Raw genomic sequence first — 22,335 nt, 5'->3', positions numbered from 1 at the left:
CCCACTGAACTCCTATTGCACATTAAAAGTAAAGGGACGCCTGACCATTAAGTCCAGTCGTGACCGACTGTGGGGTTGCGGCGCTCATCTCACTTTATTGGCTGAGGGAGCCGGCGTACAGCTTCCAGGTCATGTGGCCAACATGACTAAGCCGCTTCTGGCGAACCAGAGCAGTGCACAGAAACGCCCTTTACCTTCCTACCAGAGCGGTATCTATTTATCTACTTGTGCTTTGAGGTGCTTTCGAACTGCTAGGTTGGCAGGAGCAGGGACCGAGCAATGGGAGCTCACCCCATTGCGGGGATTCAAACCGCAACCTTCTGATTGGCAAGTCCTAGGCTCCGTGGTTTAATTCACAGTGCCACCTGTGTCCCTATTGCACATTGCTTGCTGCTTATTCTGCAACTCTGATATCTGTAAATTGACCGTGCTTTCACTTTTGTAAAAAACAAAACCCCTCCAATACTTAAAAACCTCTCTTTCCCCAATTTATTTGGTTGTCCTTAAAGAACAGAAGCATCTCGAACATATTCTGCAACATTTACTGTTACATACGGTCAGTGCCTGCCCCCCCTAAAAAAAATGTTTAGGGGTACTCTCATTTTCCTACTCTTATTGAAATACTGCCCCTCAATGAGGCCAAATTTAAGATTCACAGAATGTTTAGGGGTATGTGTGCCCCCAGAAAAAAAAGCACTGCATATGGTGCTCTGTTTTCCATCCAACCTGCAATATTATGGGTCAGCCCAAGTAACATATTTGTAAAGGTAAAGGGACCCCTGACCATTAGGTCCAGTTGTGGCCGACTCTGGGGTTGCGGTGCTCATCTCGCTTTATTGGCCGAGGGAGCCGGCGTACAGTTTCCGGGTCATGTGGCCAGCATGACTAAGCTGCTTCTGACGAACCAGAGCAGCACACGGAAACACCATTTACCTTCCCACTGGAGTGGTACCTATTTATCTACTTGCACTTTGACGTGCTTTCAAACTGCTAGGTTGGCAGAAGCAGGGACAGAGCAATGGGAGCTCACCCCGTTGCGGGGATTCGAACCACCGACCTTCTGATCGGCAAGTCCTAGGCTCTGTGGTTTAATCCACAGCACCACCCGCGTACCTTAACATATTTGTACATTTGGGCTAATGGTGCCATAGCAATTAATGTCCTGTGCTTAAGCCATTGTCCTACTTAAGCCATTTCTTGCACTTGTTTCTAGGAGGCTGGTATTCAGAGATGCAGTGCCTATAATGCAGAAGTACCGGGTAGCTGTTTGCCCAATTCCACAGAGGATAGTCATCTGTTCCAAGACTGGATTGAAGAACCATCCTGGAACAGGGAAAGCTGCTCATCAGGTTAGTCTTCTGCCCTATGCTGAGATGTACTGTATGTCTATTTAAATGGTAGCAATTAATTCAAATGGTAGCAATTGGAGAGCCAGTGTGGTGTAGTGGTTAAGAGCAATGCACTTGTAATCTGGTGAACTGGGTTCGATTCCCTGCTCCTCCACATGCAGCTGCTGGGTGACCTTGGGCTAGTCACACTTCTCTGAAGTCTCTCAGCCCCACTCACCTCACAGAGTTTTTGTTGTGGGGGAGGAAGGGAAAAAGGAGATTGTAAGCCGCTTTGAGACTCCTTAGAATAGTGATAAAGCGGGATATCAAATCCAAACTTTTCTTCTTCTCTTCTTCTTCCTAAATTGGTGTTTATACATATACCAGGAACAGGGACTAGAAAATCCCTATAAATAAGGCACCACTGGCTTCAGTTGAATCTGGTATGCTTAGATTTGCTTGGTATCTGTGACATTCACAAAAGCAGTTTTGAGCAGCTTCGTTAACATGTGACAAGGTTGGATTTGGGGACCCAAATTTGCTGTGTCGGTTACCTGGTTTGGGGTGGTGTGGTGGCAAAAAACTCAGGGTTCGCGGCACAAAAATGGTACTGAACTTTGGCATCAGGTTTTTATTTTGGGGGGAGATCTGGAATTTCGGGGTCACACTTTAATGAAGCTGTTTTGAGCTAATCCTGCTGCTGGATGAATGCAGCCTGGAGGTTTGTGGTGTGCAAAACAATGGCAAGAAGGAAACTAGCCATTGTCGCAACTGCCTGCATCCCCCCCCCCATTATGTTTCTTCTCAAAGAGCGTCTCTGTTGAGGGCTGACCACAGTTGATGGGGATCAAAAGATCACACAAAAAGAGCCCCTGGCACTTGTTCTTAAAGCCTTTATTTTAATGCAAAATAAAACTGTTTAGCATTTATATTGTGATATGCAACAAACAAAAAGTGAAACAGTGGTACCAGATGATCTCTTAACCCCCCCCCCAATAAATTTCCCAAACTTTTAAACAATTTTAAAAAAGCACACACAAATATAGGCGCATATGCGCAACAAGAAAGAATAGAAAAGGACAGCGGTGTGCAAACGAGCAATTCCCATTACCATTTGTGGGATTGCGCCAGAAATAATCTTAAATTGTTGTCTTGTGAATGAAGGCTTAAAAATACGTATGTATAAGAAAAAGGTTCTGGTTTCTGCACTGAGAGGCAAACGTCTCTCAAGTAAGTGCACAGATGGCTAGAATGCTCTTGCAAAAAGTTATACGCGAGAGCCTGATCTGGGAAAGCTGCTGTCCGTGCATCTTAGCTCCCACAAGGGAGAGGATATGTTCACCCCAGAGCACATCTACCATGGAACGTCTAGTGTTTTTAAAAAGGCAGAAAGGAAGGAGGTAGCGTTTCAACAGTATACAAAGATTAGGCAGCATGTGAAGCTTTATATCTGGCTAAGGGTAGCACTTGGAATGTTGGGGTTTTGTAGAGAATCTGGAAAGCTGACTTTCCACGGCCTCTCCTTGTTTTTTGGACTACTCGCCCTTTTCAGTTGCTGCAGCCAGAGTTGATCCTCCATCCCACCAGCTAATAATGTCAACAGATGGTTCAGGGAACTGTTGGGTGTCTGCACGGAGCACCCAGTCACTCAACAGTTAATGCGTCAAATCTAGTTTTCGTAACAAAAATAAAATAAAATTTAAAAATGCAACAGGAATTTGCTCCAAAGTACACTGATGTTTCCAGTAAGTTCAGTGGGCTTTCAGCCAGGCTTCTGTTCCAAATGCAAAACCTAAGCCAGCTCAGCACTCGGGGAATAAATGTACAAAGCTGTATCTAGCCGTTTTGACTGCTTGGTCTGAAACCAGTGTTATGCAGCCCCCATCCCTTGTGCTGTCCTTACGATTTCCCTGCTGGCATGCGCAAAACCTTTGCCCCTCTTCGCAAGGGAGCCTTATCCTTTGAAGATGCAGCCTTTGAAGAGAGCACATCACAGAGTTGGCTAGCGACTGCAATGTGCTCCTTCTTAGCCATTTGGGGGGTTAAGGTGGGAAGGTATAGATGGCTTGTGCAGCTCATATTTGTGCTTTATGATAGGACACGTTCTCCCTACCTCTTGTCAGGATACGGGCATGAATCTGGTCATCCATCCATATCTGTTGGCCTGATCTTCATCTCTCAAGCAAGGGGAAATTGGGACTGCAGTCGGAGGCACCTGTCTTCTTCACAGGGTGGGGCCGACACAGCAAACCTAATCAACAAGCACACTGATGCCCATTTTTGAACTTGCGTGTGAAAATGCATCCCACAGGGGCAGATCAGAGCCACCCAAATTCACTTGCGATGGCTTCTGTCGGATTGGTACGGACATTTAGCACGTGAGGCCTTTGTGAATAGCAAAGAACCCTCTCAGATCCATTAATATTCGCAAACATACGGGTGCATGCGAGAAAAGAGCAACTTGTTTTCTTAATGGCTCGTGTGGAATTGTTTTGCGTGCAAGTGATACATATTTTGATCCACCAGCTACAGCACCTTATGATATGTGTGTGCGCTACACATTTGTCTGCAATATGGTGCCGATAGTTTGTTTTGCGTTATTCCAGAGAAGCAGGATATATATACATATACATGCGTGTGTGCACACACCCACACCCACACTCTTCTGTGAGTCACTTAAATCAGCCAACTGCTCTCCCTCCCCATTAGAAGCATGGGGGCATTTCAGACTGATGGGAATGAAATTCAGTTTCCTTTGCTCCTGTCCCCCCAAAACCAGGCCAGGAGTTTTTGCTCCTTTCAGCAAAGCATGAAGCATCTATATAGCACTGCATCTATTTTTTTTAAACCAAAAGGAGCAAAAGTCTCCTATAGCTTTGAAATCAGAAGCATAGTTGAATACCCCATTGGCTAAGATTAACAGCTGAGAAGGGTCGTCTCTTGACCTGCCTTGTCCTACCAAATGGAGCCGCTGCAGTCAATGGGAGTTTTAGAAGGGTGTTTCATGTTACATGGAAAACAACTGAGCACGAGCTTCAAAGGCCATAAATAATCCAGACAGGCTCTTTCCATTCAATTTGGATTTATCCCTAGCTCCTGAAATGCTGTCAGTTATCTCTGTGAATGGGAGTGAAATGGCACCAGAAAGGGGTTAGGAGGCAGGTGATTTATAAGGCAGGAGCTTATCTTCCAAAGCTCCCCTTAATTGTGATCAGGCTAGAGAATAAAGCCACTGTCATCAACATTAGCTTCTTCTATTGGAGGATCCAACGTATCGTAGGTTATATTTGTACAAAGTGCATTTTAAAATGTTCACCTCACTCCTAGTGGCCTTTCTGCACTCCTGGAACATCTGCCTATCTTCATCTGTCTTACATATGGTCTATTTACAGAAATCTTTGAGGGGGAAGCACTAGTACTACGCCCCAAAGGGGAAATGAATGGGGTGGTTGTTTGAGAGTGGCCTTCTCAGTATCAGTCTTGCTTCAGATCCAAAGTTGAAGCTTATCTCAATTAAATGATTGCCTGCATGCACCTGAGACAAAGGTCCACCTCCATACTCTTCAAAAGAGTTCACAAGGCAAGGGATAAAGCCGAAGAATTTCATCACAGAGAATTCCCCCACAGGCTGGGGGATCGGGTCATATTGTTCGGGAGCCACCAGGCACTCCAAGTGACTTGAAAAACGTCACACATTTGGGGTAACTTCCACTGTTGCAGGTGAAGCTGTAAATACCAGCAAAATGGCTGGTACAGACTACAGGGCCACAGAAGATAGAAAGCAATCTCTTTTTTCATAATGAACTCCACCCAGTGTTTCTCAAACTTGGGTGCCCAGCTGTTGTTGGACTACACCTTCCATCATCCCTAGCTAGCAGGACCTGCCGTCAGGGAGAAGGGAATTGTAGTCCAACAACAGTTGGGGACCCAAGTTTGAGAAACAAGGAAGAGCTTTGTCCTCCCTCCACCAAACCAGGACGGAAGAATGAAAGTAACATTTTAACATGATTGATCTAGTTTGGATGACCAGTCACTACACCAGTGATAACAACAGGCCATTATTTCCTGTCTTCTGTGTGGTATCTTACCTTGGTTCAGATATGAAACAAGATATTCAACAGGAACTTAGGCTTAGCAAGGAGTAAACAATTCGACGTTCACACTCTACTTAAGCCTGCAAATGTTAAGGAAGACACGACTGCACTTACTGGGAGGGACTTAGCTGCCCATTTAAAAGTGGACTGGACAAAATTTAAGGGTATTTTATACAGATACATTTCCCAAAAATATCAGCCTCTCAGCTTACTTATTCACAGCCACTTGAAATTCATCTGGTGGAAATATATATTGGCCTTTTACATGGCTATAATATGTATTTGCCATTTTAGGAACAAGCTGTCTGAGAATAATTACAGGGAAAAGTCACTCCCTGGTGACGATTTCTTGCTGGAATTAATGGTAGAAACACAACTGTCCTCGCAAAACTGTTTCCTGCTTAGTCCTGCCTAGAGAGTAAATGACCTAGAGAAGGCTATGAGACACACAACCGTGGATCCCAACCCTGCTATTTGCTACTTTGAATCTGAGGCTGTTAGGTTTGGGTTTTGTTCCTTTTCATATTAAACAAACAAACAAAAAAATCAATTACTTATATGAATATTAATACTTGGGACAACAATGTTAGGCCAGTGGTTCAATGCGACACCATAGAAGCTTTCATGGGCAATGGAGGAGCTCGTCCTTTCAAACGCAGCAACACAAATTTGTGTGTGTGACAGATTCACTAAGCGCCAAGTCTCCAGGGGCCAGTGGGTATAATGAAGCCATTTCAGAAAGGGCAAATGATAAATGGCTGTGCCTGGTAGATGACCCCTCTGTGCAATATATAATAATTATGAGACGACCTGTGTAATGAATCCTGTTAATTTGCTGCATACCAAAAGGAAACCAACAGCTCCTTCTGTGGCCAGGCCCCAAGGTCTTTTCCTTGAAAGGAAAAAGGCTATGGAATAAATAGCCTTGAAAGCCATTCAAAGGAAAGGATTATTTTTTTTATTTTAATTTTTTTAAAAAGGGGGGTGTTTTAAAAAAATGATACTGGAGATGCTCAGAATTCCTAGCTCATCAAAGTTTCAGAGGCTTTGTTAGACAGGGTGGCAAGTAAAAATAAACGGAACCAAAAAGACCCTCCACGTCCCCCGCAGTCAATAACCTGCAAACAGGACCATCTCCCTCAGAAATGCAAACTAGAGGAACACCAGGGACCACTTGAGCTTCCTCCTTTCACTGTGTTTTTGTCTTCTCTCTTAAAATGACCATCTGATAATCCACCATTTTAAAACAGAAGGAGCCTCCTTTGCTACAGGTTCACCAAGCCCTGAGTGCTGCAGCCCTGCAGAATTTCTGCCAGACAACAGGGGCCCTGGTATCCCCTGACCTTCCTTCCTGGGGTGGGATCTGAAGAAGAATAGCCTTCACAAGAGACACTTTGAAGTCAAAAACCAACGCAAGGATAGCCGGGTGCTGTGCCTGTCTGGCCAGCAACTGTTTGTACGGGAGGGGCAGACTCCCGCTATCACTCCTGCAAAATTGGGTCCTGGGGGCGAGTTGTCTTACACAGCCACTGCCACCCTCCCTACAACCCTTTCGTCTCTGAGTTGGCAACTGGGGAGAGCAAATAAGATTCTCCAAAGGGTCTCCATGTGACAAAAACTGAAGAGGGGGACAGAAACAGTGAATATCTGAAGGGGCAATTAAAAAATATGACCGGGATGAGAGCAAAACAGTATTTCCCTAGGACAACAGAGAGAAATGTCAGGTCACACCGTGAGCCCATCTCCACTCTTAAAATAATTCTCCAATCAGAGGTCATAGAAAAGAAGGGTCTGCCATACTGGGGGCACACACAGTGGCACCCATGGAATACTCTTTCTGAAACAATGTCCAAAATAGTTCCCTGCAATGTGGGCATCTAGCATGTGCTTGTGTAGTTTGTTGCAAACAGCCCTGAGTAGCACTTTTAAGGCGTGCTTAGAGGAAATTCTGCTTACTCTTCGCCTCCCGCCTTCTACGTTTGAGGAAGCGTTAAAACACACACTCCGATACACTGGTGGTGCCCAAAAGTCACTGTACCGCTTTTTGCGAGCTCGCAGTTATGTTCACGAATGTGTCCTGGGTGCAAACTGGACAGGCTGAAACGACATCTCTCCCCTGGGGTAGGCAAGATCAGTGGTAACGGCTGCAAGGTGAGATGTCGACAGGAGTCCGGCTTTAGGCTATACGGCCGCAGTCATGGGGTCCTTCTGCCTAGGATCTTGATGCCTGTATTGGTACTGATCGGGTCCGGCTCGGCGATGAGCGGGTCTGCCCATTTCATGATAAGGCAGCCCCCTGTGGCCTTGAGGCGGGGAGGGTGGCACATCTTGGCGGAGGGGTCGTTTGTGCTGGCCTACTGGTTGTTGTGGGAGACCACACTGAGGATACCATATCTCTGTTGCCCTCGGGCCATCTTGTGGCAGAGCATAGCTCCCTTTGGAGGGATGTGCTGGTGGGTGGCCAGCTTGATAGTAAGGAAGATCTCTGTCTTTGTACATCACCCGTTGTCCTGCTATATACTCCATGGGTTCTATGGGTCCATGCCTGGGAGGGAAAGAAAAGAAGAGAGCTGTAAATAGAAAGCTTCCATTTGAAGTTCTCCATTTGTTTGGGACAAGAAAAGCCACCAAGCTCTAGCGACCGGCCAACGTGAGTCAAGACAGAATAAAGACTTCCTGGCAGATGCATGCTGCTAGATTGGTGAAACACACACCGGAAGCTGGCGCAAAGGTCCAGCGCACATCGCAGCTCCTTTAGAAAAAGGCACCACTGGAATCCTCCGCCTCACAATGCGAGCTCCTCACGATCCTCTTGCAATAATGGAAAACAAAGAGCCCTTTCAATGATGTGCGTCGGACTGTGTCTTATCTAGCCTGAGGATAAACAGATGAGTTGGGTCTGTATCCTGGCGAGCCCCACAAGGCTCACGAACACCAATATTCACACCTCAAAGCTGTTTCGCCAATTTTCTTGTCTCAGACATGTCAGTCCATAAAAACTCTCCAAGCCTCGCAGTTGGAAAGCCTGGAACTCCCAGAAGAAAACAGTACGGATATGAGGATATTGTATCTGCATTTAGTGGGCTAGCTGCCAACACTGTTTCAGTGGAAAAGAACAGACTCAAACACACATGGGTGTGAGTAGGAGGGCCTAAATCTGCAACGTGTCTGCATCAATAAGGATTTGACAAGCTCTGGTGCATGTGAAAAGCAACATGTGTGACCATGTAATGCCAATGCCAATTATGGAGTAATTTCTGTAGTTTTCTCTGTCTTAATTCCAGGATTTACATTAATGAAGGGATTCTCCCTATTAAGGGTAAAGCCGGGATAAGTGTTACAGGGAATAAATAACTGTTTTATGTAGATGTCAACCCAGAAGCCACACATACACACACACACAAAAAACCTCTGTGTGATTAGAGATTGTTCTCTTCAAGGCTAAAATATTTCTTCGGTTACAGAAAGAATGCTGACTAGCTCTGAAGAGAACTGTTGACGGCAACATTTTTTCAGATGCAAAAATAGATACCATGCTTTCTGGAGTGTGTTGGTTTTTGCAGACCAGACACCACCCTGCAATGCAGTGCTGAATATTCCCCCCCCCCCCACACACATATACGCTTTCTTTTTTGGACCTGCAGTGATCTGGCTTCTATTTTTTTAATGTGTCATTTAAAACAAAACAAAAGCAAATGCTGAATCTCTGCAATCCCACCCCTTCTCCTCTCCCCCATAAATCTGCTCCAGCTTCCCAGAAAAACGTGGGGAACCTTGGAACAAACCAAGCTTATCTTCCACCTTAAGCAATCTCGGCACATGGAAACTCCGATACACGGATGCCAATTACAAGCAAATTGGAGGCAGCCTCCAATAAGAAGAAGGAGAGGCAAGACTCTAGCCAGGGAGATATTTTTGGTCATTGTTGTTCAGGCCAATTGTGGAAAAACTTGTACCTTCTGAAATGCCGCACAAGATATAACACACACAACCGGAAAGCAGAGCTCAGACAGCGACAGATCCCTGGACCGACCTTGCTCCTTGTGCATTTATGGAAGATCATCAAAAACAAAACAGAAAAACCCAGAGGAACCCAAGGTGCAGCATACGACCATTTAAAATCATATAAAAGGTAAAGGTAAAGGGACCTCTGACCGTTAGGTCCAGTTGCAAATGACGCTGGGGTTGCGGTGCTCATCTCGCTTTACTGGCCGAGGGAGCCGGTGTTCGTCCGCAGACGGCTTCTGGGTCATGTGGCCAGCATGACTAAGCCGCTTCTGGCGAACCAGAGCAGCGCACGGAAACACTGTTTACCTTCCCGCTGGAGTGCTACATATTTATCTACTTGCACTTTGTGCTTTTGAACTGCTAGGTTGGCAGGAGCAGGGACCGAGCAACGGGAGCTCACCCCATCGCGGGGATTTGAACCGCCAACCTTCTGATCGGCAAGTCCTAGGCTCTGTGGGCACCACCCACATCCCTTTAACATCATATTAGTATCAAGTAAAATTGGTAAGAGTGAGCAATAAAGATTTACACAACGGCAACCTAAATCCACAAAAGGAAAGGAAAAGCCAGCAGATTCAAGAGGTGTGGGAAATTTAAAAAGTTTTCACCTAGAAAGAATCTAAGAAGAGTCCTGCTTGATCAGACAGTTGGTGAAACTTTTTTCTTTTCCTTTCATCATTCTGCCATACAACCTGAGCCCTTGTGGAGAAGAGCCTTCACTCTTCTGAAAATTCAATCCCACCCCAATTTCAATTCCTGCAGATAACACTTATGTTTTCTAATAGGAGAACAGCAGCAAATACTAGCCCAGGAAGCAAAGAAACCACAGCAAATCACCACCAGGATATATATGGACCCAGAAGAACACATTTGCTGTGGACACCCATGGCCCTTTTACAGATACTGATAAAATGTTTTGAAAGTACCGGTGTAAATGGAAAGAAAAGAACTGTGAAATGTTGCTGATTTCGCTGATTCATCTCCAGCTCATTTTAACTTGGTTACACAAGGAATACACTTAACTGAAAAAGGACAGTTGTGCTTCCAGCTTGTGAAGTAAGACATAATGGAAAATTAAAGGTAAAGGGACCCCTGACCATTAGGTCCAGTCGTGACCAACTCTGGGGTTGTGGCGCTCATCTCGCTTTATTGGCCAAGAGAGCCGGCGTACAGCTTCTGAGTCATGTGGCCAGCATGACGAAGCCGCTTCTGGCGAACCAGAGCAGCACACGGAAACGCTGTTTACCTTCCCGCCGGAGCAGTACCTATTTATCTACTTGCACTTGTGCTTTCGAACTGCTAGGTTGGCAGGAGCAGGGATTGAGCAACGGGAGCTCACCCCGTCGCAGGGATTTGAACCGCCAACCTTCTGATCAGCAAGTCCTAGGCTCTGTGGTTTAACCCACAGCACCACCCGCGTCCAATGGAAAATTAAGAGCTCATATATGTGAACTGGCATCCCTTGGGTACCACAAGTATTATACATCTCCTGTTCCTAGTGATTTGCTTCTCTAAATGCTGCAGAGACTGCAGTGAGGAAATTGAGTCCTTTGCCCATCAGGAATAGTGCTTGGACTAATCCAGTTTTCAGTCATCTTCATTAGGCGCTGGCCATTGAGATCTGAGTAGCACAAGTTTTACTGGTGAGAAAAAAAACCCACATGACAGCAAGGCAGAAAATAAAACACTGTAGACTCGCGATTTGATGCAATTCAGCTTGTGGTACTATCTACTTCCACCTCACAGGCCTGCTGGTATCAAAGCACAGCGGGCAAAGCCAATGTACTGTTGCTGCTCTTTCTTTTGCAATTCCAGCAGCAGACTACAGTGAGAAATAAGGCTGAACATCCACCCACTCACCCCTGCAAACTCCTGGCTCAGGTTTAGTCATCACTAAAGCGACAGCTTTTACTTGACAGATCTGAGTCTGGTCACCCAACAGAGCCAGAGATGCTGTAAATAAGAATGGATGTGTGTCCCTGTGCCTATGGAGGGCAAAGTCTCAAAATAGTATCAATTGGTTGGAGCAGAGAACTGTCCGCCTGGCATTCAGAATATCAGGGGAAAGCACATCATCCTATTATTTAACACCTCAGTGGTTTTATTCATAAACTGTCAAGGAGGAATGAGATGGGCTCCTTCGCCAGTGAAGCAAATGTGCTCTCGGGCCAAAACGAATCCTTCCTATTGTCTCTCAAGGAAGCCCGTAAGAGGGACTTTGCAAAGGAGCTCAGTCACCAAAGACTAAATAGGGAGCTCGGATGATTACGATTACAGCCATGCCAGTCATTGACATTTTTCATAACCCCATGGAATGACAAATAAACAAAGCTCAAGATAAGCAGGGCCGGCTCACTTATGAGGCAATACAGGGTGAGTGCCTCAGGCGGCAGGATCCACAGAGGCAGCAGTAGCAGGGAAGCTGTGGGACATGCCTCCAGAGACTGCATCTGCTGCCTCCTTGGCAGCCACCCCACAAATACAGCCTCAACAGTAGACTCTCGGTCCTGGTGAGGAGACACCATTTTGTGGTTTGCCTCAGGTGCCAAAATGTATTGGGTCAGCCTTGATGATGAGACTGCTTCATATTTGTTTGTGTGTGTGGAGGCACAAGCTCTCTGGTTAGCCCTTTCTCCTGTTACTCTACCAAAAGCAAGCTCTGTTTGAAACTGTTCTGCCATGTATTACTCAAAATTTCCCTGTTGCAGAGCATGTGGAAAGTTTTGAGGCGTCGCTCCTGACAGTTGTATGTGGTCCACCACTCACTTCCCAAAAGCAGCATGCTCAACATGCAAGCCTCGTAGGCCTTCATCTTCGTAGTGAACATTAGCAACTCATTCTCTTTTACTGTTTTGGAGAGGTGAGCCATTGCTGTAGCTGCCTTGCTAATCCTCTTGGCCAGCTCAGCATCAATGTGTGGAACCGAGATGAGTGGAACCCAGTGACACAAACCACCCCAAGTGTGTGATCACCATTGTTGATGGTGGGCATCACCCTAAAGACCTGCAAAGGCAACTTGGATTTCCCTATTTTCCTCTTTGCATGCCCAATTGAGGCACATGGTATCACTATCACCCCTCCAAGTCCTCCAGGGATGATAGCATCAGTTGGAAGGGACCCCAGGGGCCATCGAATTCAACCCCCTGCAATGCAGGAATCTCAGCTAAACATCCATGACAGATGGCCATCCAACCTCTGCTTAGAAACCTCCAAGGAAGGAGAGTCTACCATCTCTGTTCCACTGTCCAACAGCTCTTACTGTCGGAAAAAGCTCTTACTGTCAAGGCCATACAGTCAAGATTCCAGAGTCAACATGACCTGATAACACCAAAATTAAGGCAGGCCTGGCTGACAAGGGCTTTGCCTTTTTAGCAACCTCAAACAGCCCCCGGCCCATCTCTGCCGAAGCTGCACCAACGTGACATGCAATACCATGGTTTGTGGTGACCTGTTCCTGAAATGGCCACAAAGACCCACTTGCCCCAAAGCCTTATGAGCCCAGCAGTTGAATAGAAAAAGCGCATAAAACCGATTTAGTAATAATGGCGCACCTGGATGGTTTCCCAGCAGTGGTTGGTGCTCTTGTGTCACCCATTTTTGTGGGCAAAAGTCTAAACTTCAGCAGCAGCTCAACTCTTATCAAATAAATGCATGGAATGAATACCCCGCTCTCCGGGGCTGGCCACTAGTTTCTCTGGAAGGGGAATGTTGTGGGCAGATGGCTACAGATCCCTAGGCTGGAAGGGACACACAGAAGAAGAGAGAATTGAGATGATTCACAGCCTCCCTGCTCCACGTGGGGCTGCCTTCAAGGGTGCTTCCAGATGTGGATATAATATTGTGGGGTCATTCAGTTACCACAAAGGGGTCATTGGCAACAGTGGTTTAAATTTGTTATCAAATTGGGGGCAAAGTATTTCCATCACACTATGAGAAGCACATGTTGCTTCAAAGTGCAGAAACTGTTTTGGTTTGGGGGTGGGAGGAGTTGCTTACTGTTTTGGCTTGCAATCCTAAGGAGCAAATCGTAGTGAACTCTGCAAGATCTCACAGTAAATATGCCTAAGATTGTGCTCTAGTCCCTGACCCAGAATATCCTTAGGGCTGCCATATTTCAAAAAGTAAACACCAGGACACCCCAGAAGTTGTTGAGCTTTTTAAAGGAAATTCCCCCTGTCAATTCCGACTTCAAAATTTTAGTGATGTATGGCAGCCCTAATCTAGATGCAGCAAGCATCTCCAGATAAGAAAGTTAACTTCCCCTCTTCCATTAATCTCTTAGAAAAACACTTATCTGGTGAAAAGCCAACATGAGCATTGACTGAACCTGTCTGGATCCTTCCACCAAAATATATATTTAGCAGCAATAACTCCAGATATTAGACCAGAATGAGCTTTGTTCCCTCATGGTCCCTCCTCCTTTTCCTACCAAGCCTTAAATCAGTACTTAGAAGGTTTGTTAGACCATAGTTTCTCACATCTGAAATGGGAAGCTTTGGTTTAATCAGACTACAAAACCAGATCAACCCATTTGACAACAACACTAGTAAAAAGGTAAAGGACCCCTGACAGTTACATCTAGTCGCAGCTGACTCTGGGGTTGCGGCACTCATCTCGATTTACTGGCTGAGGGAGCTGGCGTTTGTCCACAGACAGTTTTTCTGGGTCATGTGGCCAGCATGACTGAGCCGCTTCTGGCAACACCAGAGCAGCACATGGAAACGCCATTTACCTTCCCGCCGGAGCGGTACCCATTTATCTACTTGTATTTTTGGTGTGGTTTCAAACTGCTGGGTTGGCAGGAGCTGGGACCAAGCAAAGGGAGCTCACCCCGCCACGGGGACTTGAACCACCGTCCTTCTGATTGGCAAGTCCAAGAGGTTCAGTGGTTTAGACCACAGCGCCACCCGCGTTCCTTACAACACTAGTACTCAGTCTGATAAACCGTGGCTTATACTGTATTATCAAGTCTGTTGCATCTGATCTGGCTCCCCACGTTAGCTGGGAGTACTGCACTACAGCATCTCCCATTATTTTGTATGCCAGTGTGGAAGAGCCGTTCCTTTTCTTGCAGCTAAAACATAAGCTTCCTCATTTTAATGAAAAGAATATGACTGGACAATATTACTGGTTTTGTCCACCTTCGGTATGCAATAGAAATAAAATAATGTCCCACCCCTGCTGCTGAAATGTGGGTTTTGTAGCTGGCCCTGGTAGAGCAAGCAGTGATAGTAGCTGTCTCAACAAAGTGTTTACACAAAACCAATGAAATTCCGTGAAAATCCCGGAAATGAGAAGTAATCAGCTAGAAATATTATCTTATAGAATTAAACTAAATAACAAAAAGCAAAAAGTTTAAGGGAAAAAATTAGAAAAACCTAGAATTGAACAAAGCCTTAACGGAATGCCGGCTACAAACCTCATTTCACTGAACTATTCAGTTTCCTCAGAAGGAAATAGAGAAATCATAAACCTTAAATGATTTTAAACAAACTCAAGAAAAGGGCTGAAACGCTCCCCTGAGTTTACAAAAAAGGTTTGAAAACTTAAATGGCAAGTTTTAGAAACAGCCCTATTTAAAGAAAGCCAAACAGTGGTAATAAGGAGTTGAGGACTCGGCTGTGAAAACTCTAGTATTGCCTTTACAAAAAGGTTTCAAAAACCTACCATACATAGCACAAATTCAAAGAAAGGAATACATGATAAGCTGTTTTAGAGTTTAAACAAACTCAAGAACAGGGCTGAAACGCTCCTATGGTCTAGATCAGTGTTTCCCAACCTTGGGCCTCCAGCTGTTTTCAGACTACAATTCCCATCATCCCTGACCACTGGTCTTGCTAGCTAGGGATGATGGGAGTTGTAGTCCAAAAACAGCTGGAGGCCCAAGGTTGGAAAACACTGGTCTAGATGTTACTGCTGATGTTAAAGACTGATCGTTTCAGGGATTTTCATGGTATTTCATTGGTTTTGTGTACGTTTTCGGTTCTGTGACTGTCTTTTTTCTACTGGTCTCCACAAAGTGTGGCTTCAGCGTCCTTTCGGTATCACCGAGGGTGGGTTCAGAGTCCTTCAGCACTTTGTCTGGAGTTTCTCATTCAGTGCTGGGAGGGCCTGTCTTCTGTAACATTCTGTTTTTAAAGTGAAAAATCTCTGGGGAAGGACAAGGGTCCTGAAAGTCCAAGGCCTGGAATTCTTCGCCTCTCTCTTATTCCACTTTAAACAGGAAACGTTTGCACAAAGCAATTCCAGGGGGAGAGCTGTAGGTTCATTTCAAGGCAGATAATGTTGGTACATTGCCTACATCGGTGATCCGTCCTGTGGACTTAAGTGAGCGGGGCAGCGGAAAAATGCACCTTACGTTTCACTTTGTGCCAAACAATTCTCAGTGAGACGGGGGCACAGGTTAGATTATAGTACACTCAGAGGTGTGTGTATGTGTGGCAGGGGCAGCACATTACTACACAAACAAGACAGACAGTGGAGGGCAAAAAACAGGGAACAACCAACAATTTTCCTTTTCTTAAAATTATTATGTTGTCAACTACGGAATATTTTTAAGTCCACAAAGTGCTCAGCTCCAAGAGCAATTTATCTAAATGGCAATACGACTGCCTCATAATTGTCCTCTCAAATCAGAGGTCACTGAGATTGTGTTTTTGCAGTAAACTACATTCTGTGCAAATGGGACGCGGGTGGCGCTGTGGGTTAAACCAGCCTAGGACTTGCTGATCAGAAGGTTGGTGGTTCAAATCCCTGCGACGGGGTGAGCTCCCGTTGCTCGGTCCCTGCTCCTGCCAACCTAGCAGTTCGAAAGCACGTCAAAGTGCAAGTAGATAAATAGGTACCACTCTGGCGGCAAGGTAAACGGCGTTTCCGTGCGCTGCTCTGGTTCGCCGGAAGCGGCTTAGTCATGCTGGCCACATGACCCGGAAGCTATACACAGGCTTCCTCGGCCAATAAAACGAGATGAGCGCCGCAACCCCAGAGTCGGTCACGACTGGACCTAATGGTCAGGGGTCCCCTTTACCTTTACCTTTACATTCTGTGCAAAGGCAAACAAGAGGGGTTTTTTTGGGGGGGGGACGGTGGAGGGAGAGTACAAAGTCCCACTAGTCTAATCAGGTAGATGACAAAAAACTAGGCAGCTGGTTTAACGGGGCTTGTGGTTATAAACGTGAAACATGAACATTGACCCTGGGTTGTGTGTGTGTGTGTTTTTATGAAATAGAGCAAGGAAGTCTATTTAAGCCTACTGAGAGTAGGAAGGTTCCCAGGATAGACTTTGCAATCCTTCTCTTGAGTGGTTTGATCAAAATCTCATCATGGCCCTGGAGATCCAGAACGACCTACTTGTTTTTATTTCTCTCTGGGACCATAAATAAGGCCCAGTGTCAAGTGTCCACCTGAGCTAATTTGGGCAGGAAGTGGATCTATTAACCTTTGCTGCTTGGGAGGGATTGGGAATGTCACTGCTGTTATAAATGCGTTTTCTAGAGGACTGTGACATCACAGGAAATCTTAATTCTGGCTGACTCCTTGAGCACAGATAACGCAACATACTTCTCACAGACCCCCGAGAGAATAACGAAATCACTGGCTAGGATAAGGAAGTGACTGCTTGGAGCCCCCAAACCATGATTGCATTGAATTTCAGCCACATGTGCTACTGACCCTTACGAAGGCCATGGCGGTCACTGTATAGGCATTCGCTCTTAAATTCTGCACCAAAGTTGACTGGTATAAATTCTGCCTGTTTTTAATTGCACCGCAATGCTATTAAAATGCACTTCAAGTGTGAGTAGTTTTGAGTGCACTCTGTGTAGAAAAAGGAGAGGATATAATTTTTTTTTTATTAAAACCCTTTTTTTGGGCATAACATTATTTCTCTTAGATGTAGGAAGACACAAAGCACTACACGGTACACTCCCTGACCCCAAATACTGCCCAGCCTTTTCTCTGCTTTTTTTGTATATATTTGCAGTATATCTTCCTCTTTTTTAAAAGTGAAAACAGATGATTTGCAGGATGCTAAATTCAACACAACCGAGGGGCTATGGCAAAGCAGCCCTCTATGGCAAACGCAGAGCTGGATTACGTGAGCAAAAATCCACATGGTGACAGTTCTATACCCTCCCTGTACTTTTACTTTCAAAATCACTTATTTTTGCACAGCGCTGCAAACCCAATGCTCTGCTATGGCTTCTGGGAAGGTCATGAAGTTGAAACTGTTAAAATCTGTGCCTGGGGTGGATCGCCAACTCTCTCATCATGTCCTACTGATGACATCAGGACATGCCGTAGCAGAACCCTCTTTCTGTCCATTTCAAAAGGAAACACAATACAGTGGTACCTCGGGTTACACTCTGCTAACCCAGAAATAGTGCTTCAGGTTAAAAACTTTGCTTCAGGATAAGTACAGAAATCGGGCTCTAGTGGTGCAGCTGCAGCAGGAGGTCCCATTAGCTAAAGTGGTGCTTCAGGTTAAGAACAGTTTCAGGTTAAGAACGGACCTCCAGAATGAATTAAGTACTTAACCTGAGGTAACACTGTAGGGGTCAGCAAACTTTTTCAGCAGGGGGCTGGTCCACTGTTCCTCAGACCTTGTGGGGGGCCGGACTATATTGGGGGGGTAATAAACAAATTCCTATGCCCCACAAATAACCCAGAGATGCATTTTAAATAAAAGGACACATTCTACTCAAGTAAAAACACTAGGCAGGCCCCACAAATAACCCAGAGATGTATTTTAAATAAAAGGGCACATTCTACTCATGTAAAAACATGCTGATTCCCAGACCGTCTGCAGGCCAGGTTTAGAAGGTAATTGGGCCGGATCCAGTCCCCAGGCCTTAGTTTGCCTACCCATGCAATAGGGGGACATCGTTTTCTGCTGCTGTTTCAGTTTGTGTGTGGCCTGCAGTGTAGTCCTGACCTCTGATATCAAACAGAAAATTGAGATCAGACTCCACTGAAAACAGGGGAAGCGCTAGGGGAGATTTACAAGCAATCCCCACCCACCCCGGTCAAAAGCGATAACAGGATCCTACTTGGCCTTGGAAAAAGCCTAAATTGTTACTTGTTTTCTTTCTAAAAAGCCTAACTAATCACACACTCGCACACAGTTCATGTGCATGCTTTGGTCACCACCATTCCAATGATTGATAAAACATGGACTGCATCCTCTGTCTGAGGAAGTCCTAATGAATTTTGCCCCCACTTTTTGTTTTCGTTGGCTCCTGGGGAGCTCAGAGTTCAGATGCTTGGTTCATGCCTCTCCAGTGACCCATGATTTGGAGGGTACACATGTCTGCCAGGCCACCATTGAGAAGTGGAAAATTTGTGACCTCCGGGCCACATCCAACCTGGCTGCTTCAAGCCCATCCACTCCAGAAGGCATGTGAGGAACGTTATCTGTAGTAGGAAATGACGAGAAGTGTCTGTCCTTCTTCGATTTCCTTAGCTAAAGCGTGGAAAGGGACTGGATGCAAGCCAAAGAGGACATAGGAAGATAGAAAGCTGTCTTATACAGAATCGGTATGGTCATTCCATCCAGGGTCTCAGGCAGAAATTCTTGTCCTTTCCTTTGCTCAGATGCTAGGATTGATCATGGCACCTTTATGCATGAAGAGCATGGGCCCCAACACCATTGTGGGTTTGACTTCCCAGATGAATGGCTTGAAAACTGCTAGGCTCTTCCAATTAGATGGTTATAACCATAGAATCTGGACCATAAAGAAGGCTGATCGCCAAAGAATTGATGCTTTTGAATTATGGTGCTGGAGGAGACTCTCGAGAGTCCCATGGACTGCAAGAAGATCAACCCTATCAATTCTTAAGGAAATCAGCCCTGAGTGCTCACTGGAAGGACAGATCCTGAAGCTGAGGCTCCAGTACTTTGGCCACCTCATGAGAAGAGAAGACTCCCTGGAAAAGACCCTGATGTTGGGAAAGATTGAAGTCACAAGGAAAAGGGGACGACAGAGGACGAGATAGTTGGACAGTGTTCTCAAAGCTACTGACATGAGTTTGACTAAATTGTGGGAGGCAGTGGAAGACAGGAGTGCCTGGCGTGCTCTGGTCCATGGGGTCACGAAGAGTCGGACACGACTAAACGACTCAACAACAACAACAACCATAGAATCACTTGTCTGTCAGGCTGGCAATACAGTGGTACCTAGAGTTACAAACGCCTCAGGTGACAAACGCTTCAGGTTACAAACTCCGCTAACCTGGAAGAGTTACCTCGAGTTGAGAACTTTGCCCCAGGTTGAGAACGGAAATCGTGTGCCTGCGGCGCAGCGGCAGCAAGAAGCCCCATGAGTGAAAGCGCGCCTCACGTTAAGAACACTTTCAGGTTAAGAACAGACCTCTGAAATGAATTAAGTTCGTAACTAGAGGTACCACTGTATAGAGTTAAGCTAGCAGTTGCACTAAGCAGGCTGGCAGTGATTGAACGGGTTTCTGAGATCAAGGAGCCAGCTAAAACTGTGGCGGAAAGACAAAGGTTACATTCATGCCACACACCTTAAGCACAATGCTTCCCTCAGTTGTGGGAACCGCAGTCAACCCTTTAGAATTGTGGATTTGGAAGGGATCGTGAGGGTCAACTAGTTCAACCCCCTGCAATGCAGGAATCTGTTGACCGATGTGGGGCTCAAGCCCACAGCCCTGAGATTAAGAGTCTCATTCTTTACCGACGGAGCTGTTCCCAGCATCTTTAACAAACTAAAGTGCCTAGGCTACTTTGGGGGAAGCCATGTGCCTTGAAAGTATGGTGTTTGGATGTGACCACCCATGCCTGGATGTGATGATGATGATTATGATAATTATAATAATACCTTTATTGTCAATGTACAACCCGTATATAATGAAATTAACAGAGCCTCCCTCCCCCCCAAACACTCAATCTCATTGCACTCTGTGTGCTTGTCGCACAACACACCAACCCCAAATGTCAGTTGCCCTATGTTATTCTCCGTTCAGCAGCCTAACAGCCCACGGATAGAAACTGTTTTTTAGCCTGTTGGTACGACTGATTATATGGGACGCAGGTGGCGCTGTGGGTTAAAGCCTCAGCGCCTAGGACTTGCCGATCGAAAGGTCGGCGGTTCGAATCCCTGCGGCGGGGTGCGCTCCCGCTGCTCGGTCCCAGCGCCTGCCAACCTAGCAGTTCGAAAGCACCTCCGGGTGCAAGTAGATAAATAGGGACCGCTTACCAGCGGGAAGGTAAACGGCGTTTCCGTGTGCGGCTCTGGCTCGCCAGAGCAGCGATGTCACGCTGGCCACGTGACCCGGAAGTGTCTCCGGACAGCGCTGGCCCCTGGCCTCTTGAGTGAGATGGGCGCACAACCCCAGAGTCTGTCAAGACTGGCCCGTACGGGCAGGGGTACCTTTACCTTTACCTTTACGACTGATTATGCTTCTATATCTCCTGCCCGAGGGTAGAAGATGAAAGAGGTGCTGGCCGGGGTGTGAATCGCCCCTGATAATTTTTCTCACTCTCCTAAGGCATTGATCCCATGCGATGTCATCTAGCGGGCTCAGGGGACAGCCCATGATATCATGTGCTGTGTTCACCACCCTCTGTAAAGACTTTCTGTCCGTGGCTGTCAAGCCAATGTACAACACTGTGATACAATATGAGAGGACAGTAGAAGGAGGTCATCAATTGTTTAACATTGTTGTTTCGCAAGACCCTGAGGAAATGGGAGTCTCTATTGGGCCTTCCTAACCACCTGAGTGGGACGCGGGTTGTGCTGTGGGTTAAATCACAGAGCCTAGGACTTGCCGATCAGACGGTCGGTGGTTCAAATCCCCACGATGGGGTGAGCTCCCATTGCTTCGTCCCTGTTCCTGCCAACCTAGCAGTTCGAAAGCACGTCAAAGTGCAAGTAGATAAATAGGTACCGCTCCGGCGGGAAGGTAAGCGGCGGTTCCGTGCACTGCTCTGGTTCGCCAGAAGCGGCTTAGTCATGCTGGCCACATGACCCGGAAGCTGTACGCCGGCTCCCTTGGCCAATAAAGCGAGATGAGCGCCATGACCCCAGAGTCGGCCATGACTGGACCTAATGGTCAGGGGTCCCTTTACCTTTTTAACCACCCGAGTTATATTGTTTTTCCAAGTGAGGTCTTCACTAAGGTAAATGCCCAGGAATTTAAAGGAAGAGAATCTCTCCACACAACCCCCCCCCCCCGAGTCCCTGGTCTGAGCCACCTGGGGCTTCACACTGTTCTGTGGCAACAAAGGTTTGCCCCTCGCACCCAACAGAGATGTGCGGGTAGAAATTTACAGGTGCAGCTCCCCAAACACTCTGGCGAAATGGGGGAAAGAATCGTGCTGCGACCAAAAGCATCAGAAGGGCGGCAGATGACTGACTGATCTGAGGATCCGCCTGTAACTTTGAGATTATTCACATATGCAAAGGACTAATCCCCAAAAATCCTGTAGCAATTTTTTCCATTGGTGGTAATAGCTTTGGGTTTAATACTCTTCCCTCCAACACATGAATCCCACAGCGATAAAAACACAAAGGGAAAACTGCTAATCCTATGCTCAATGATCTTCCTTCCTATGAAAGGTTTTAGTAGGCTGGGCTTTAAACAACATGGAGATAACATGATGCTTTCGGTATTAACTTCTCGGTGCCTATTGAAAACCACCCTTAACCAACAAACCTTTTAAGAGGAGGTTTTTAACACAGCACGTCTCTGTATTGGACTTGAAATGGTTTCCAATATATGCTTTTGTTGTCAAGGTTCTTCAGGATGTTTTTCATAAGAAGCAACTCATAAATTAATCAAACATACAAACAATAATAACCAAGAACTGCTGTTTCTGGAGGAAGAAGCCTAGCTGGAAAAGCCTGATTTGGCCTGATTCAGCCACCATTTATTTTAATGAAGTG

At 46.1% G+C, this 22,335-nt stretch overlaps 1 protein-coding gene across 2 annotated transcripts in view; it reads right to left on the bottom strand.

Annotated features, from left to right (window-relative positions):
• Positions 1–2,207: 2,207 nt before the first annotated feature.
• Positions 2,208–22,335, bottom strand: part of PARD3B (par-3 family cell polarity regulator beta) — a 616,930-nt gene continuing 596,802 nt past the window's right edge. For both annotated transcript variants that reach the window (XM_083705169.1, XM_083705170.1), the window contains one exon: positions 2,208–7,967. In XM_083705169.1, coding sequence (XP_083561295.1) covers positions 7,604–7,967 — 364 coding nt within the window. In that variant the 3' untranslated portion in view covers positions 2,208–7,603. The remainder of the gene's footprint in view (positions 7,968–22,335) is intronic.

This window comes from Podarcis gaigeae, assembly GCF_964106915.1.
Source record: "Podarcis gaigeae genome assembly, chromosome: 1".
In the NCBI taxonomy this organism is placed as follows: domain Eukaryota; kingdom Metazoa; phylum Chordata; class Lepidosauria; order Squamata; family Lacertidae; genus Podarcis; species Podarcis gaigeae.
Note: the sequence above shows the minus strand (reverse complement) of the source record. Positions and strands in the feature narration are given on the sequence as shown.